General features: G+C 47.5%; 1 protein-coding gene across 4 annotated transcripts in view; it reads right to left on the minus strand.

The window, feature by feature from the left end:
* Positions 1-5,097: 5,097 nt before the first annotated feature.
* The window catches only part of zmp:0000000625 (cadherin-2), a 75,248-nt gene continuing 60,142 nt past the window's right edge, over positions 5,098-20,203 (minus strand). For 2 of the 4 annotated variants that reach the window (XM_057333791.1, XM_057333794.1), the window contains 3 exons: positions 7,885-8,118; positions 6,159-6,392; positions 5,634-5,880 (listed from right to left, as the gene is read on the minus strand). In XM_057333791.1, coding sequence (XP_057189774.1) covers positions 5,723-5,880; positions 6,159-6,392; positions 7,885-8,118 — 626 coding nt within the window. In that variant the 3' untranslated portion in view covers positions 5,634-5,722. Of the gene's footprint in view, positions 5,173-5,633; positions 5,881-6,158; positions 7,127-7,884; positions 8,119-20,203 lie in introns of those variants that run through there. The other 2 variants (XM_057333792.1, XM_057333793.1) reach the window with 2 other exon arrangements.

Raw genomic sequence — 20,203 nt, forward strand, 5'->3', positions numbered from 1 at the left:
TCTTGACACACGCTCCGAAGCCTCGGCACAGAACATAACATCACTACTGGTTTCTAAATAATAATGATGTAATAGTCATGAACTGTAATTACAACAATTTTATAACTATGTTACAAATTGAACCATCCTTATGACATTCAAGTGAGAGATTAGAGCAGTATAGGAGTATAGCCGCCCAGTGGCCGAGGCCCTAGCCTGAGTGACGTCCCAACCAGACCGGGGGTGGGTCACTCAGGATCTCCTCGTCCCGTCCAGACATGGAGACCAGGTTCTGCCTGGGATGCCGTAACATGCCCCTTCCCCTGGGGAAGCAGGATCTTCGCCAGGGGGAGCGGCCAGGGGGGAGTTGTTGTCAGAGCCTTAGCTCCGACAACCAAGTCCTGGTTAGGCCAAAGGGGGCGTAACTAGTACCACTTGATGCTCCTCTTCCCTGGCCTTGCACAGGACCTGTGCAATGAGGCTCACTGGGGGGAAGGCGTACTGTGCTGTGCGCAAGGGCATCCGTGCCAAGGGTTGCCTCGGACAGGGAGTACCAAAGCGGACAATGGGTGGAGTCCGGGGAGGCAACAGGACCACCTGTGCGTGGCCGAACTGCTCCCAAATGAGCCGGACTGCGCGGGGATGGAGTCGCCACTCTCCGCGAGGCGTCGACTGACGAGTGAGCGCATCGGCTGTCTGGTTCAGGACGCCTGGGATGTGTGTGGCTCGCAGGGAACTGATCACCTGCTGACACCAGAGGAGGAGGCGCCGGGCGAGTCATGTTAGCTGCAGTGAGCGAATGCCACCAAATGATATACGCCACAGCAGCTGTGCTGTCCGACCGGACCAGCACGTGCTTGCCCTGCACGAGAGGTAGTAGCCTCCTCAATTCAAGTAGCACAACCAACAACTCTAGGCAGTTGAAATGCCAACGCATGCGGGGGCCCGTCCACCGCCCCGACACTGCGTGCCCGTTGCACACGGCACCCCAACCCTGCAGGGAGGCATCCCTAAGGGGACCCCTGTCCGCAAGAAGGTCATGGGAGACCAGGGGGTTAGGGTGTGTCGTCAGAAAAGCGTGATGACCATACGCCTGCTGCCGGTGTGCCACGCCCTCCAAGGAACCTGACTCTGTAGCCAGTGGAGCGGTCGCATGTGCATCGACCCGAGGAGGATGCCATGTATCCCAGGAGCCTCTGAAAAAGTTTCAGGGGGACCGCTGACTGCCTGAAAGCTTCAGGCAGTTCAACACTGACTGGGCGCACTCTGAAGTCAGTCGCGCTGCTTCATGGGGACAGAGTCGAGTTCCATACCGAGAAAGAGGATGCTCTGCACAGGGGAGAGCTTGCTCTTTTCTCAGTTGACCTGTAGCCCCAACCGATCTAGGTGCCGGAGCACCAGGTCCCTGTGTGTACACAACAGATCTCGAGAGTGCCAAGGTGAGCCAGTCGTCGAGATAGTTTAGTACCCGCACACCTCCTTCCCGGCTTTCACGACCTTAGTAAAGACCCGTGGAGACAGGGACAGACCGAAGGGGAGGACCCTGTACTGATATGCTGTCCCTCAAATGCGAACCGTAGGAATGGCCAAAGTCGAGGGAGGATAGAGACATGAAGTACGCGTCCTTCAGGTCGATTGCCATGAACCAGTCCTGACATCTGACGAACGTCAGGATGCGTTTCTGCATGATCATCCTGAAAGGCAGCTATTGTGTAGGTGCCTGTTCAGAACACATAGACCCAAGATAGGGCGCAGCCCCCCGCCTTTCTTGGGGACAATGAAGTACAGGCTGTAAAACCCATTGAACATCTCGGCTGGTGAGACGGGCTCGATCACTCCCTTCGCCATAAGGGTGGCGCCTCGGCCCGAAGTACGGGAGCATCCTAGCCTCTGACTGAGGTATAACGGATGCCCTGAAACTTGGCGAGCGTGAGGCGAACTGGATCGCGTAGCCGAGACGGATCGTCTTCCCTAGCCAGGCTGACAGTCTGGGAAGCCCAGGCTCCCAGAAATGTAACAGGGGGACTAAAGGTTTGATTTTTCTCATCTTCCCCCCGGGGGGTGGTTCGATGGCTAGCAGTACGGATTCCTTGCCGGGGGAGGCTCTGCTGCTTTTCCTGCCTGGCGACTACGCAGCTCAATGCACTGTCTGACTGAGAGTGCTGAGGGCTGGTGTTTATACTCGACATTGCGCTTCGCCGTGACGCAACGTCGAGTTTGCCGTTCACTGTCGTGCAGAGGGTGGGAGCGGCTGTGATAAACCAGAGAGAGAGGCAACTCTCCTCTTTGAGAGTAAGTGGGCGCTAGCCACCCGGAGGGGGCCAGCAGATGGAGAGACAGGGCAGGATCTGTCCCTATCCGACTTCCCAGCAATGTGGCTGGGGTCGGGCCCAATGGTAGCCTCGATCCCCCTGAGGTCTTCCCATGAGGGCCGCTTCGCCGTGGCTGCTGATGGGGCGATAATCTCCTCTTCGCTGTCTCCTCCAGGGGGGGCCGCCTGAGTGGGGGGCGCCAGAGCTGGAGGGCGTCGAAGAGGACCAGGGCTGCTGGGAAGCAGACGGTGCACGGGACTCGACGGCCGAGGCGGCCGAGTTGCGGCACGGAGGACTGCTTCTTTACTGTCGAGAACTGCGGCTCAACAGTAACACCAACCAGCCCCCCCCCCTTGCGAGACGGGTGCGTCGAGAAAGCGGACCTTCTCGGCGTTACTCATCTGCGCAAGGTTCGGCCAGAGGGACCACAAGTGTGGACATCGTCCGACCCAGGGCCCGCGTGGTCACCTTGGTCGCCCGTAGAGCGAGGTCAGTGGCGGTGCGGAGTTCCTTCATAAGCGCTGGGTTGGTCTTACCCTCGTGGAGCTCTATCAACGCCCTGGCTTGGCAGGAGCCATAGCGTGAAGAGAGGAGGCAGCTTGGTCCGCCTCAATGTAAGCTCTCGACACCAGAGATGCCGAGACCCCGCATGCTTTGGACGGGAGTCTAGGTTGAGCCCCCCCCAGGTGGCCGCCGCCTACGGGCACGAGTGCACCGCGGTGGCATACTCCACCTGGGGGACAACGACGTATCCTCCAACTGTCTCAACCTCGAGGGAAGAGAGGGTGACAGAACTTTGTTTGACGTGAAACGTGCCGGAAAGGGGGTGTTCCAGTTCTTACTAAGTTCCTCATGCACTTCCGGTAAACACAGCACTAGGGGCGGGCGTGGCTTGGAGCCGCGCTCAAACCCGAGGTGCCATGTAGCCAGCCACGTGCATCGGGAGAGGCAGTGCGGGCACTGCAACCCAACACTCACGGTGGCCCGGGAAAGCATGGCTGACATTTCGACGTCCGCTTCTTCCTGGGCTCGACCCCCCCGAGGGAGGGAGCCTGAGGAATCGTCGGAGTCGGATGGCAGTACGTCACCCCCCGATGCTGCAAGAGACATCTCATCATCACGCATCGTGTCCGAATACGGGATTGAGGAATAAGACGGCGGACCGTCTCCTGGGGAACGGTCAGACGAGCGAGACGAGGTGTGAACGGTCCGTGAGCCGTGGCTGGCGGATTATCGCTCACAGTAATCCTCATATCACCCTCGCTGCTTGCTGTAGCGGACGGCAGGGCCGTAGTCCTGCTGCCACGGAACGGGGAGCAAACGAGGTAGCGGCTGAGTCCCGTGGGAACACAGCTACCCATGACGCAACGTCTGAATCATCACCGCCCTCAGTGAGGGCAGGACGTATCCACAACGTCTGCCACAGCGTACTGGAAGCAGGCATCGTGTCAGTCCCCCTCCTCGATGAGTGTGTTGCACCCATGAGAACAGCGGGACAAGCCACGCTGGAGAAATTTGCTCTTTTAGAAAGGAAACTTGCTCGAACACTGGAACTGCCGAGACGCCCAGGGGAGAGTCACTGCAGGAAGGGACCGTCTGCTGTCCACATCGTAGATTCCAGCAGAAAAATGATCACCAAAGATCGTAGAGAAGCTCATCAGATGCGTAGGCTCTGAAGAACAAAAGGTGAATGAATTCCCATCCGGGGAGGAGTCTGGCATGCAAATTTCATTCGCCAATTTTCATTGGCCTTTTCTAAATACTCAGAAGATGATAGGTTCTCAAGACAAACCCCAATCTGTCGGTTCGACACAACATCTCGTTCCCTCCATCAGGGAACTGAGGTTACATCCGTAACCAAGACGATTTATTTATATGTATACACACAGTGAGCAAACTGAAGTTGACTGTGGAAAAAACAAAAAACAAGAAACTCTCTAAAGGTGATGAGCAAAACATGTTAGGAGAAACCAGGCTCAGTCAGTGCTGATTAAGGCATTCGGTTGCTCAGATATGTTTTTACTGAACACTGAAGGATACTAAGTGTAAAACATAATGAACTGTCTATAAGGTGCCAGTCAAAGTCACATTAAGAGACTCCTGTATAGACAGTTTCAAAGGACACACGACACATCACAAGCCCGTGGCCTGTATCATTAAGCTGGTTTGGGTTTTTACGCAGGTAAATTTGCGTTTAGTTTGAGCATACTCAGTTTTCGGGCTCAAGAAAGTGGATTGGATTTGAGCGGGTTTCGTCGCCATGGTAACTTGCGCTACACGGCTAACCTGCTCTGGAGCAGGTTTTATTCTGGGTTAGAGATTGCAAACCAAAACTGGACCAATCAGCTGTGAGAATGTGACATATATCTGACGCAGTGAAGCCACTCCCCTTGTATCTCTCGCTCCAAATAAAAAAAAAACTTTAAAGTGATAAGATGTTAGAGGGAAAATCTTTTGCTGCTAAGTGTTTATTTGTATTTTATATTTACATTTATTGATTATAATTTAAAAAACGTTCATATAATTATTATATGAGTTGATAGCATTTAAATTAATATAACTATACAAGTATAAAAACAAACTTTAACACATAAATCATTTTAAAGTAATGAAGTATACATATTATCTTTTGATCTTATTGTAAACCTATATAAATAATTTAAATTCAGTTGATTCTGCATTGATATAGTCAGTCGCTGCCTTCTCAAACTTTCACTGCAGCCGTGTTTATTCCTGCCTTGTAAATGTGTTTCAATTCATGACATTTTTTCATAATGATCTCGTCATCTTCAACAGAAAAGTGAATCTCGCTTTCCATGTTCCGTGTGATTGGCTGTTTGCCGCACATGTCACACTTTCAGGTGCACGCGCCTCACGAACTCTGGATCAAACAGAGAAAGTTGACAGAGAAGGTTTATAGCAAGCATTGCGCTACAGCTGAACCTGATCTAAACCAGGTTGGGTTTGTCTGGTTTTGTTAACTCAAAACATACTCTGCAACCCAGTGTTTGTTCACCTCGCTTCATGTGGAAGTTAACTTCAGCCTGTGTTTGTTTATCAGTCTGGCTTGTGGCTAATAATATAACTATTCATATTTTAATATTAATATTTTACTTTCAACAATTGTTTATTTAATACAATTGTTATCATTTTATTGTATGTTTTTTTTTAAAATAAATTATTAGATGAATGGGTCATGTAACTTTGTTACATTTAAGTTTAGCCAAGAAACGGTTCTTCTACTAGTAACCCAAAATAATACATTGCTAGAAATACATTTAATTTATGTCTTTTACTTTTTGCTTGTTATCAGAAATAATCTACAGGGACTCTATTCTTTGCGGATGTGTGCCGGAATTTAGGTTTGGGCCACAAAAGCGTGCATGCGCAGTAACGTTTTGTCTATATGGGTGTAAACAGATGTCTATAGATCAGGTAATGAACAGTACTTGGTCTTCCTCGCCTCCTCCTTCTTCATCATATTTGAAGATGTTGTCTCTCACATCATCATTTGGATCGATCAGCAGTTGCTTGGCCATTCGTTCCTTATCTCGTCTCTTTATCCACATGACGAACAACAGCACGAGGACTACAAAGAGAGAGAGAGCGAGAGAGAAATTGACAAAAACTCGAAAAGCAGAACCTAAGTAGAAATCTGATTTGGAAATGTATTATATGTTCAGATTTTACTGATGTAAAAATGTGACAAACTTGTACATATATTCAACAATTTTGATAAAAACTGGCTATTCTCATGTAGGACGTCACATCATACATAAAACCAGAACCGCAGAACAAAAACTAGTGAGTTTATTTCAAAACTGTGTTTTGGGGGTTCGGTTAATGCAGAAACAGGATGAGACTCACTGAGGAGGCTGATGATGCAGAGCAGAAGGGTCAGGATGGCTCCTGTGCTCAGTCCAGTGCCTATGATAGGATGCTGAGCTATGCAGTCTCCGTTATGATCACACTGACACACCTTCACTCGCAGGTACGAGGTGTTGGACAGCGGCATGTCACCCGAGTCTGTGATTGTAATGGGAACCTCATAGATTCCAGTCTCCATGAAGTCAACTTTAATACCAAGCTGTGCATATTCACCTAGATGAGTTCAGAGAAGAGTATTACATTTATGCATTTGGCAGATGCTTTTACCAAAAGCGACTTACATTACATTATACTATACACTTGTTTCTGAGTATGTGCAATCCCTGGGATCGAACCCATGACTTTGGCATTGCTAGCGACATGCTCTAACCACTGAGCTACAGGAAGGTTAATTTAATAATTACCTATAGCAAATATTTTAATAGTAATGAAATCAACACTTCACCTGTACTGCAAATGTTCAGTAACCACAAATTTAGCACCTGCCCATTTGGACCTTTATGCTCAAAGTCTTTTGTCACAAAAAAAAACAAACATGTTTCATTAATAAGTGAATAATTTAGCTGTAAATAAAATGACCCACACGATGACCTTACACATGACGCAAAGAAAATATATTTCCTAATTTATGAATTATCAATATAATAAATGACATAACGATATATTAGAAATTGTCACGACAGGAGAAATGTCCGTAAGAGAGAATCCAAGCACAGGCAGCAGTACACAAAAACATAACTTTATTAGTATAAATCAAAACAAAAACGCTCATGTTAATATAAAAACTTGACTGGACCGGACTGGACGCTGGCTGGAATGCCGGCTGGACTTGACTGGACGCCGGCTGCTGGACCTGACTGGATGTCGGCTGCACTGGACTGGACCGGAGTGGAAGAGCCCTTCCGTCTCTTCTTCTTTTTAGTCCGAGCCACTGGGTACGTGGCCGACTGCAGAGAAGCAATGGGAGGCGCAGTTAGCACTGCGCTGGAGGAGTCGGATGGGGAGTCCCATGACTCCCTTCTCCCACGCTTTCCACGGTGGCCAGTTGGTGGGGGAGAGACTGCAGGGGTTGAGAAGGGTGGAGGTGCTGAGTCCCCCAAGGTGAGGGTGGCCAGGGTGCAATCCTCCGGGATAGCAACCAGGCCAGAACGGGAGGAGTCCTGACGCCAGCTGGAAGAGGAGCCATTGACCAGCTCCTCTCGAAGCTGCAGCCTATTTTTGTTTTTTATTTTTAATAAATTTGCAAAGCTGTCAAAAATCAGTTTTTTGTTTTGTCATTATTGTGCATGGAGTGTAGATTAATGTAAAAAAATAATCATTTAAAGTAGTTTAAGATAAGGCAGCAGCATAACAAAATGTGAATAAAATGAAGGGGGATTAATACTTTTGCAAGCCACTGTATTTAATATTGCAGTTAAATTACGCCAAATAACCCCGCTGTTCCATTTGTAATATAACCAGACTGCATCCTCCTGTCCTCCCAGGTCTGAACTCCCAAGTCTGAACTTGCCGAACTTGGTATTGAGAAATGGCTATACATTGAAAAATGTCACTTTCATCTTTGACATGAATTAACTGAATTGAGTAAGCTAGTTTGCGAAATATTTTACTGATTAATTTATTGCATTCACTGTTTCAGTTCAAGTATTTGTTCTGTGTTTTATTGCGTTGCAGGAAAAACATGCAATACAAATATTAGTCTCACCACGGAGTTGTGTGACAGTCCAGTTTTCTCTCACTTCAGCAGGTTCAGAAGGCAGTTCAAAGATGAAGGGTCCGGTGTTGGGGGGTATGTCTGCATCCAGTGCTGTAATATTGATGCCACTGTTGTCAGGTTTATCACATATCTTAGCTTCTGAAGGGAAAAACTGAGGAGCATTATCATTCACATCCAGCAGAAGGATCTGCAGAGTTCCAGTACCGCTGGCTGGAGGAAACCCTGAAGAGAGAGAGAGAGAAACTGATTTATTATAAACACTGCTAAGAGCAGAGTGGTGGAGAAACCGCTCCCAACGCCATGAGGTCTCGATAGTTTTAGTCAATATCATGTATCAATGCTTTTCCCCCAATCACACCACTGTACTGTATGTAGTAACAGCCATACATTTTGTCTAAAAATAGGGTTTCTATCACATTTTAAGCTGTCCAATGTTGGAAAATTGCTCATTCTACTCTATATTTAAGCATGAAAATAGCATCCTATCTAATTTCATTTCCTAGTTTTTATTTCAGTTACTATAAATAATCAGAACATGTGTTGCTCAAAATAATAAAAATGTATTGTAATATACCTTATTTTGTGTGTGTCAGAGAAGCTATTTTCAAAACTTCTTTAAGGAACGCTTTGTTGCAGTCTAAAATAATTTGCATAGCGTGATGTCATAGACTTAAGTAAATGAAAGACTATTAGGTATTTCCCCCTTTTTCCCCAGATATTGGTTAAATTAGCAAACCTGTGTCAAGAGTACATTTATCGACTGTCAGCAATGTTACACAAATGGCTGCAAATTTGAACAAACCACCGGGTAAAACATATGCTACTTTAATAAAATAAGTATTTCTAAACATACCATGTGCCCAGAAGTTTGAGGCTTCCATGATGAGCATAGGCCCAAAATGTTAAGTTACTGTTACCCAACAAAGGTAAAAAATATGTGGTAAAATGCTAACCTAAATGTTAAACCCAAAACCAGGTAACCACACAGAAGAACACAGATGGGATATATCAACAGTACAGAGTTTATAGAACAGGTACGAGATAGACAGCTACGCAGGAAAGTCTATGTTAATGAAAGTTCTAATGTAGATGAATAATGGCTTAACAGTTGACGATACTGCAGACGAGGATGAACATTAAATACAGATGACGCTGAAGATCACAGGTAAGAAGTCAGGTAAGTATAGTCTACCCAACTACATGACCACGTGAGAGTGAGATGAAAGAGTGGAGTATTTATGTTGCGACTGGGCACAGGTGATGATGATTAATACTCTGGTGACTGGGAATGAGGGAATGAAGCTGATTGGTCCGGTGCTAAGATGTTGAGGGCTCGATTACAGTACCCTCCCTGCAGGGGCGCAGATGGGATTTTTTAACTAGGGGGACCAAGCTGTCAGCAAATTATTTCAATTTAGTTAGTTATTTTGCGTAATTTGGGCTTCAACAAGTGCTCAAGTAGTTACTTTGCGTAATTTGGGCTTATGGTTTGTACTAAAAAGCCATTGGAGGATTCCTATTTGAAACAATGGAAAAACTACAATGAACAAAGGCCTACCTATCAACACTAGCAATGCATGATCAAACTGTTATTTGTCTAGTATGCCAATCACCCACCAAAACGTCATGCCTTCTGCAAAATATGTTTTATTTAAACATTTAAACATAAATCAGTCAATTTACCTCAGTCAACTTGTACAGTACATTGGGTTAGATGATAATGCTGTGCCAGGGCCCAGGACCCTAATTTCGTCTTGCAAGTCCAGATAAAAAATCATTTCCTGACGATAAATTGTTTGATTTATCCAACCACTTTTTTGTTCTAATTCGATATTTGCCTCTGTCCACTGACCTAATTGCATAGTCATGCTCTCCATGTTTTGCTGTGTTTGCTAAGTGCAAAAGACTAGCTGTACAAAAAAATAACAAAACTAATCTGCCACATCTGGGAAAAGTCAACAGGCATAGGATACTTGCATTGTTTTTTTTTCTTTTCAAAAAACAAGGTGATTGGATTTTTTGTATCTTCATTGCCTTTATGTGGCAGTTATGCAGTCAATTTTGTTTGACCAGTCTAGAAAAATCACCAGCTCAGTCAGACGATGGCATTTGATCAGTATGGTTACCGCTACTACAGGCACAATTGAGGCAGCAAACAGCTCCTCATTGGACCCCGGGGTCAGGAGTCGTTGCAGGCTAGTAGCAGCACACAGAGAGCACAGAGAATCTAAACGTCTGTGGCAGCACCATTGTGTGTGTTTATTGACAACAGAACAGCGTGTATTGAGAACGTGGGTACAAAGTAATGGTGACAGGTAGATTATTATTGTGCGTCAGCTTGTGTCTTCCCCGACCCGATTCTGAAGCAGTGACGGCAAAATAATTAAGGTGCGGCGGGCAGCACCGTAACTACTTAGGCTAATGTACATAGTGGAAACCCTGATTAATCCTCATTTTTACTGATGTTTTTCACCTTTCAAAGGGACAGTGAGGGGGACAGATCGGGTCACTATGAATCTGAGGGGGTAAGGTCCCCTCCGTCCCTAGTGCCATCTGCGTGCCTGCCTCCCTGCACGGGCAGCTCCCGATGACTGATGGCAATGGGGGCAACCTCCTGCTCTCCGTGCTGAACAATCAGGATGACGTGAGTGAAAATCTCAATCCCTTCTCTTGGCGTCACTCTGTACAGTGAGTGGCAGGAAGAAGCAGCACCGTACGACAGGTGACTAGTGAATAAAATGAGTACAAAACAGCGTTTTCAACAACCTGTCACTGTTACTGTTCCAACAACACTGTCGCATCATGAACTGACAACAGAAACTGACTGATGGCAATGGGGGCAACCTCCCGCTCTCCGTGCTGGATGATCAGGATGACTTGAGTGAAAATCTGTCAATTAGGATGGATGTAAAATATCATCTCTGGGCACCCAAGATCTCTTCGTGCCTGTACCCCTCCCAGTCTACGAGTTAGTCAAGGCAGTCGCCCCATCGTCAGGAGATTAAGATGACGTTGACTAAATAGATCTGTTCTCCATCTTGACAGGAGGTGGATAAGGTATGTCCCCAGCTCCGGTACCCAGAGGAGAAGAAAAGACAGGGTTATGGAAGGGCTTGAGGAGTGACACATTATACTGATGTACTGATGACTTCATTAATCTGCCTCTGTTTCATGAATAGACTGATAAACCGGGAACTCAGCTTGTAGCAGGCCAGACAAATGTCCCTGGTAGAGAGCCAGACCTTCTGGCCGGATTGATAGAGGTGTGTAGCAGACTGTCTCACTCTCCTGGAACCTCCGATGGCTTACCTGGCAGCGGAAACCGGGTCGGTTGGAAGCCGAGTATGCACTACAACAGAGTCAATCCAGTAGTGTTCTGACTGACTGAGAGAATTCTGGGCATACTCTGCCCACATAAGGTAATGCATCCAGCTGTTCTGATGATTGTGACGATAAGACACCAGGTACAGTACCTCCTGATCTCCTAGATCTTCCGCTCAGTCTAGATGTTCTTCTGAGGATAATAGCCTGGGGAAAGACTGACAGAAACACCAAGTAATTGAAAAAAGGCATGCAATACTCTGGCGATAAATTGGGGCTCACAATCAGGGACGAAATATTTAGGTAAACCAAAATGCTAAAGACATGCTAGAATAATAGTTCTGCAGTCTCAAAAGCAGTGGGCAGACCCTTAATAACAACTTATATACATGTGTTTTCTTCAGATGTGTTTCTGAGTGACTTATACATGGCACGCACTGAGCATGAGCCGGTATATATCCCACCAGTAATGATTTTGAATGACCAAGAGTGTTTGCTAGCTGCATGGATGTCCAGTGCCACGAGGTTCTCCATGGCCTGAATTCATGAAGGGCATGCTGAGCGGAGTTGGCACATAAATCAATCCCTAGGGGCCTCCCAGCAGAGCTGGCTTGGCTTGTACAGTCTGCCTGTCAATGGTCCGTTAAATGGGACTGGAGGGAGAATGGGCTCAGAAGAAGACGACTGTTTGGGACAATGAATACAAGAGAGGGCATCTGCTTCTTATCCCCTGGACGACAGGTAATGATAAAATTGAAATGTGTGAAGAATAGTGCCCAGTGAGCTTGTCTTGGATCTTTGCATTACAAAGATACTTGAGATGGTCTGGCAGCTACTGGAGAACTCACTTAATGTGTTGAATGTGTTCACACAGATTATTGGAACAGATTTCATCAATTGAGAAACTCACAGAAACTCCCTGGAACACAGAATGAGCATTGTCTAGACCATAAGGCATAACCAGGTACTCCATTCGTCAACTTTTGGAATAAGAATGAGGTTGTATCGCTCCTAAAATCTAACTTGGCAAAGAAGTTTGCCCCTTGTAAATGTTCTAAAGTATAGAAAACAAAGAAGAAAACGCTGCAGAAATCAACGAAGTAGTGGGTGTTGTAATGCTTGTTGTTATGTTTGAACCAATTCAGCAAAAATATCCGTAGATGTAGTGCTAGCAATGGTTCATTGCATTGTTGGCCTGGTCATCTGATATCACACAAAAGAACACAGACAGGGGCGGAGCCAGGGGGTGGCCAATGGTGGCCAAGGCTACCATAAATTAATCTTTGGCCACTCCCCGGTCCCCCCACTACCGCTTTGCCGGCAAATTTTTTGCAGAACCATTTTTGTACACAGTTGTTCCCATATGGACGCATTTCAACAGCGCACCTCAAACCAGTACTGCTCCACCCAAACTGAAGGTGGCTGTAATACACTCAAGTTGAATTTCAACCACCAACCAGTGTTGGCAACTTGGCGACTTTGTGGCTAGATTTAGCGACTTTTCAGAGCCCGTTAGCGACTTATTTTTCAAAAAGCGACTAACGACAAATCTAACTACTTTCTGAATAAGCCTTGGCGGCTTAGCGAAACATTCTGCTTCACGTCTATTGCCCCGCGAGAGCAAGCTTTTGCCTTCCCAGCGCAGCACCACCTCTCTGTGTCTACTCTGTTCAGTGCGCGGCAGGAGAAGCAGCACATTCAGTTCAGACCGCAGTGACGCGTGAATGAGAGAGGCATGTACAAACAGTGTTTCCAAGAACTAAGCCCTTATTGACCTTGTTTGAGCATTTATGATTTAAAAACGCGATGACTGTATGGATGCATAAACAAGAACACAGACGGATTTTAGCTGTTCAACAAAAGTGACTGCTGGTGTGTAGTTTTAATTGGTTGAGTTCACTCACTATTACATAGTTTTTTATGTCTGCCAACACAAACAGAAAAATAAGTCATTAAGAACCTATTTACTGTGCATTTGGGTGTATTGTTTTAATATAATACTGTATACAACCGCTCAGAGAGTAGTGATATGAAGCAGACCTGAAGCACTTAGCTGTCAGATACTACGTGATGACGTCACTGATATGCGCGTGACGTCATCTGGTGACATTTAGCGACTTTTCGGGCAGGCTTTAGCTACTTTCCATTGAAGAGAGTTGGCAACACTGCCACCAACACAATTACAGAAGAAGAAGTAGTGTTGTTGTTGTTAGCATGTGCTCCAAGGACTTTGCGCGTGCAGTAGGAGGACTGTCTGTTTACCGCCGCGAGAGAAGAGGTCACAGGTAAGTTAACAAGAAGAATTAAGTTTATTCACTATGTTTGAAATGTTTCTTGTCTTAATGTATGTATATTATGGCTGGCGTGCTAAAGTTGAAACAGACATGGTAAAGTTTGCTAAGTTAATTTAGGCTGTTAATTTAGCAGTATGAAAGTCGCAAGCTATAAACAGTTTCACTGTGTCAGTGTCATTTAAAAGAGCATTGTAGAAGGCCATTAAAAGTAAAGTCAACTTGCAGTGCTGATTTAGCTTAATGGTGGTGGTCTGTCTGTGTCCTCTCCTTGAAAGGAATTAAAATGTTTTGTTGGCAGTTGGCAGCCAAATGATAATATGCAAAGTATTGCAAAGGAATATTTTTGAAGTGCTTGCCCATAATGTTAAGGTTACTATATTTTGGTTTTTCTGTGATATTGTAATGTTTGTTTGATAAAAGTGCTTTCTGGTATATTCTTATGTCGTGTAAATTGTCTTTATGGTGTGAGCTTTATCACCAATTAAAAAGACACCACCTTCTGCAATGCCACACTGTTTCAGATCTTTTTTAAAATCAGTTTAGTAATACATTAAAAAGCTTATGTGGATCTTCATGATGTAATTCTACATGGCAATCACTGCCTGTTTAAGTAAATGAGTGAGTGACTAAGAAACACTACTAGATCCACAGTGACTTGCCACATAGGGGACAAAAAAGATGATATCAGTTTCTGTGCTGCTACCCCTGTGTGAGCTATGGTCTCAGTCTGGCCACCCCTATGAAAATTGTCTGGCTCCGCCACTGAACACAGACAGGAGATATCCACAATACAGAGTTTACAGAACAGGTACGATGAGATATATAGCTATGCAGGCGAGTATATATCAATGAAAGTCCCACTATAGATGAATAACGGCTTAACAGTTCTTATTTTTTTCCAGGAGGTAATACTGCGATGAGGATGAAGATAACACAGAGTTGGGTTCCTCGCCACAGCAGGGCAGTGTTGGCTTGCTCACCGGGAGACTGCATTTATTCATTTATTAGATATTATTTATTATAATGATCTTGCTTGGTCTATAAACACCATGCACTGTGCTGTGTTTTTCTTATTTGCTCCTGTAAAGCTGCTTTGGAACAATGCACATTGTGAAAAGCGCTATATAAATAAAATTGAATTGAATTGAACAGATGACAACAGGAGACGATTGCACAACATGACCAGAAGAAAGTAAGATGAAAGAGTGGAGTACTTATAGTTGAGGGTTGTGATTGGGCACAGGTGATGATGATTAAATCTCTGGTGACTGGGAACAAGGGAATTAAGCGGATAGGTCAGGTGCTTAAGGATGTTGATGGTTCTGTTACACTAATAGAAGTATTTGATAAACAGAGCTGGGTAGTAACAGATTACACGTAATCTGGATTATGTAATCAGATTCCAAAAATCAAGTACTTCTAATTAGAATAAACTACATTTTAAAATTTCAGACGACAGTTACTTTTTTGTGGATTACATGATTAGTTCAGTGATTTTCAGTGTTATCAAAGGACGTGCCACAACAAAGGCTGAAATTAATAAATATAACACGAACAGCTCAAAACCAGCGTACAGAAAATGACACGCAAGCTCTGTGTGATGCACGACTGCACGTGGCCGGCTTTATGTTTCTTTATTGTCGGAGATCAAGCGCATTGACTCGTGCGTGTTTCAAAGCCGAACTTTAAACGCAATAAACTCTTCATATGTGAATGATCAGCGGAACCATCTGTCAGTAACTGATGATGTAGCTCCCGTCATCCGGTGTTGTGCTGAATTTTGACTCCCATCACCACTCATCTCCTCCAGGCCATCTCTCCATCGGTTGTTCCCGCTCTGACCCACATTATCAACTCGTCTCTCACCACTGGTACATTTACCACAGTCTTCAAAGAGGCCCGTATTACCCCGCTACTGAAGAAACCCACTCTTAATCCTGCACTGTTAGAGAACTACAGACTGGTATCACTCCTCCCCTTCATTGCTAAAACTCTTGAACGGGTGGTATGTAACCAGCTCTCATCCTTTCTCACCCAGAACAACCTCCTGGACAGCAGCCAGTCTGGTTTCAAGAGCGGTCATTCCACTGAGACTGCGCTGCTCTCTGTCATTGAAGCCCTGAGACTGGCAAGAGCCGCCTCTAACTCATCTGTACTTATCCTACTGGATCTATCTGCTGCCTTTGAAACCAATAACCACCACATACTCCTGTCGACCCTCAAGGCTATGGGTGTCTCTGGAGTGGTGCTACAATGGTTCAGGTCTTACCTCTCATGTAGGTCATTTAGAGTATCCTGGAGAGGAGAGGTCTCTGAGTCCCAACATCTCGACACAGGGGTGCCTCAGGGCTCAGTGCTTTATCCGTTGCTATTTTCTATATACATGACATCCCTAGGCTCTGTCATTCGGAAACTTTTCCTATCACTGCTATGCAGATGATACACAACTCCACCTGTCATTTCAGCCTGACGATCCGACTGTTTCTGAACGCATTTCATCATGCCTAGCCGACATCTCGCTCTGGATGAACAACCATCACCTGCAGCTGAACCCTGCTAAAACAGAACTGCTTGTAATCCCGGCCGACACAAAAAGTCATCACAACTTCTCCATTCAACTGGGCTCATCGACCATCACATCTTCCAGAACGGCCAGAAACCTGGGAGTGGTGATCGACGATCGGCTTAACTTCACTGATTATGTTGCCAGCACCACCCGGTCCTGTAGATTCATCCTCTACAATATTAGGAAAATTAGACCTTTCCTATCCGAGCATGCTACGCAAGTCCTAGTCCAGGCTCTTGTTCTGTCCAGACTGGACTACTGCTATGCGCTACTGGCTGGACTTCCAGCGTGCACAACCAAACCTCTACAGATGATCCAGAATGCAGTGGCAAGAGTGGTCTTCAATGAACCAAAGAGAGCGCATGTCACTCCTCTCTTCATTAAGTTACATTGGCTCCCTATAGTCGCTCGAATCAAATTCAAGACTCTGCTCCTGGCCTACAAGACCACCACTGATTTGGCACCCCCTTAACTTCACTCGCTAATGCAGACTTATTATACCCGCCAGATCCCAACGCTCTGCAAACGAACGACGTCTTGTGGTGCATCCCAAAAAGGTAAAAACTCACTCACGTACCTTCTCAAGATCAGTTCCACATTTATGGAATGATCTGCCCATTGCTACAAGATCAGCAGATTCTGTGGCCATCTTTAAAAATTGTCTGAAAACAGATCTCTTCCATCAACACCTGACTGATCAGTTCTGACTTCTATCTCTTTTCTACTCTTTCAAAAAGAAAAAAAACCTTAGCTCTGTATACTGTGGTAGGCTATATGAGACCAGTTCCCCTTCAGTTGGTCTCTCGACGTTGTGTTGAGAGACAGACTGGGGTTTGATCTTGAGAACCTATCATCTCCGAGAGGAATTTTAAAACGCCAATGGGTTTGGCGAACGGCACACGCACGCCAGTCCCCGCCCTGTGCATACGGGTATAAAAGGAAGATGGCGGCTGTCATTCATGTATCCTTTGTTCTTCGGAACCTGCGTGGCACATGATTGTCAAGCATTATCTCTTTGAGACTCTTCATACTGCTGGACTTACGACGCAGAGCAGCGGACTCTCCCCCTGAGAGTGGACTTTCCCTGGGCATCTCGGCAGCGAGCTACAAACCTTAAAGAGTAACTTTCCCAACAGTTGCGAGCATGTCTCGCAGCTGTGTCCTTGGGTGTGATAGACTCATCCCTGAGTCAGACGGGCACGACACCAGCGATTAAGGTGTTGCAGTCATGACTGGCTACGTTCTTTGTGAGCGCTGCCGCCACCCCGTCTGCTTCCCGAACGAGTTCGACTGCCGCTTCGGCAAGGTCGACCGCTTCGGCGAGCAGCGGGGGTGATTTGGGGGTTCCTATGGATGTCGCTCCGTCAGCTTAGGCTTCGCGGACCACCCATACCCCAGCACGCTCACCTGGCTCATCCCCGATGGGCGGAGGTAGACCGTCCCATAGCGGGCATACTCCACAGATAGATGGGGATGAACTCTCTGTCATAGCATCGGACAGCTACCTCCTGGCATCAGATGCGGAAGATCTCTCTGAGCTCCCGCCCCCGGGCGGTCGAGCTCAAGATGAGGCCGACGCTGAGATGTCAGCCATGCTTGCCCGGGTAGCCCGGGATTTGTGGTTTCTGTGGTCGGAGCATGGTCAAAAGCCACGCACCGCTCTGCTGCCATTTTTCCCAGAGGTGCATGAGGAGCTCACTAAGTCCTGGAATGCACCGGTGCCCGCAGACAACTGCCACCTGGAGGGGTCGACCTAGACTTCCGTCCAAAGCTTGAAAGCTTTCTTCGACACCCGGCTTACAATGCTGCTGGACAGGCCGCTTCCACCCTCCACGCTATGGCGATCCTTCAGGTCTTTCAGACCTCAGGTCTAACGCCCTGAAAGACCTGGACGATGGGAAGGCCGACCCAACTCGCATGAGCGAGTTATGCACTGCCACTGACCTCGGGCGACGAAGGCCATAGCACGTGTGTTGGGTCGGTCGATGTCCACACTCGTGGTCCAAGAGAGGCATATGTAGCTCAATCTTGCGCTGATGGGCGACACCCAGTAGGCCCACCTTCTGGATGTGCCCATCTCGCAAGCCGGGCTGTTTGGTGACACCATAGAGGACGTGTCACAACAGTTCTCGATGGTACAGAAGCAGCCTGAGGCAATCAAACAGATCCTGCCACACCGTGACATGACCACCTATCGGTCATCACTATCCCGAGCACAGCCTGCTTCCCAGCAGCCCCCCCGCGTTTCTCACTAAAGGAGAGTTTTTCCCTGGGTTTCCTTTCTCCACAGCACCCTCGACTCGACGGTGTCTTGGACGGACCAAGCTGCCGGCCGCAACCTCCAACGGACGTTGCGTCGGTCAGCGACAACAAACAGGCATTTCAACAGAGCCATCGACAGCTCTGTCAGTCACCGAACCAGCCTCTCATGGCACAGTAATGGTCCTTGGGTGCTTGGCAAGAGTGCACCAGCCTGTTATGCGGTTATGCGATCCAGTTTGCCAGGCGCCCACCCAAGTTTTGGGGCATTCTCCACACCTTGGCTCGAGGGGAGAATGCTCCCGTTCTTCGGGCTGAGGTTGCCGCCCTTCTGGCGAAAGGTGCAATTGAACCCGTCCTTCTAACAGAGATGTCATTCGGGTTTTACAGCCCGTACTTCATAGTGCCCAAAAAAGGTGGGGGGCTGCGCCCCATTCTGGATCTGCACCTCCTGAATAAGCACCTACACAAGCTGCCGTTCAGGATGCTGACGCAGAAGCGAATCTTGTGCTCAGTTCGTCACCAAGATTGGTTCATGGCAATCGACCTGAAGGACGCGTACTTTCACGACTCCATCCTCCCTCGGCACAGACCGTTCCTGCGGTTCACGTTCGAGGGAAGAGCATATCAGTAGAAGGTCCTGCCCTTCGGTCTGGCCCTTTCTCCTCTGGTTTTTCCTAAACTCGTAGAGGTCGCCTTAGCGCCCCTCAAAGAGCAAGATGTGCGGATACTCAACTATCTTGACGACTGGCTTATCTTGGCACACTCGCGAGATTTGTTGTGTACGCACAGGGACCTCGTGCTCCGGCACCTAGACCGTCTGGGCCTATGGGTCAACCGAGAAAAGAGCAAGCTCTCACCAGCGCAGAGCTCCTCTTATCTCGGTATGGAACTAGACTCTGTCCGTATGTCTGCGCGTTTCACCAACGAGCATGCGCAGTCGGTGCTGAACTGTCTGAAATTTGTCAGGCGGACTTCAGCGGTCCCGCTGAAACATTTAAAGAGGCTCCTGGGGCATATGGCGTCCTCGACAGGGGTTGATGCACATGCGGCCACTTCAGCACTGGCTTCAGAGTCGTGTTCCCTGGACGGCGTGGCACACCGACACCAGGCGCATTAAGGTATTGCCTGAGTATCTTTGCACTCTCAACCCCTGGTCAGATCTGACCTTTCTCTGAGCGGGGGTTCCGCTCGGGCAGGTTTCGAGGCACGTCATGGTCACGACAGACGCCTCCCTGCAGGGGTGGGGTGCCGTGTGCAACTGGCACGCAGTATCGGGGCGGTGGACGGGTCCCCGGCTGTGGTGGCACATCAACGGCCTAGAGTTGCTCGCTGTCCTTTTGGCACTGAGGAGGCTCCGGCCCCTCGTGCAGGACCAGCATGGCTGCCGTAGCATACATCAATCACCAAGGCAGTATACGCTCATGGCAGATGTCACGACTTGCTTGATGCCTCCTCCTCTGGAGTCAGCAGGTGACCAAGTCCCTGCGAGCCACTTTTATCCCGGGCGACCTGAACCAGACAGCCGATGCACTCTCTTGTCAGGGGACGCCATGCGGAGAAGGTCCTGTGCAAGGTCAGGGAAGAGGGACATCAAGTACTGGTAGTTGCGCCTTACTGGCCCAACCAGACCTGGTGACTCTGACGACAGTTCCCCCCTGGCCGATTCCCCTGATGAAGGACCTTCTATCGCAGGGGAAGGGCACGGTGTGGCACCCCAAGCCAGGCCTCTGGAAGAGTTAAGGAGACCTTGAGTGGCTTGCCGCCGGCGGTCAGAGAGACCGTCCTGCAGGCTAGAGCTCCCACCACTACGTGTCTATACGCTTACAAGTGGCGTCATTGGCGTTTTAAAATTCCTCTCGGCGTC

This window comes from Triplophysa rosa, linkage group LG5 (assembly GCF_024868665.1).
Source record: "Triplophysa rosa linkage group LG5, Trosa_1v2, whole genome shotgun sequence".
In the NCBI taxonomy this organism is placed as follows: Eukaryota; Metazoa; Chordata; class Actinopteri; order Cypriniformes; family Nemacheilidae; genus Triplophysa; species Triplophysa rosa.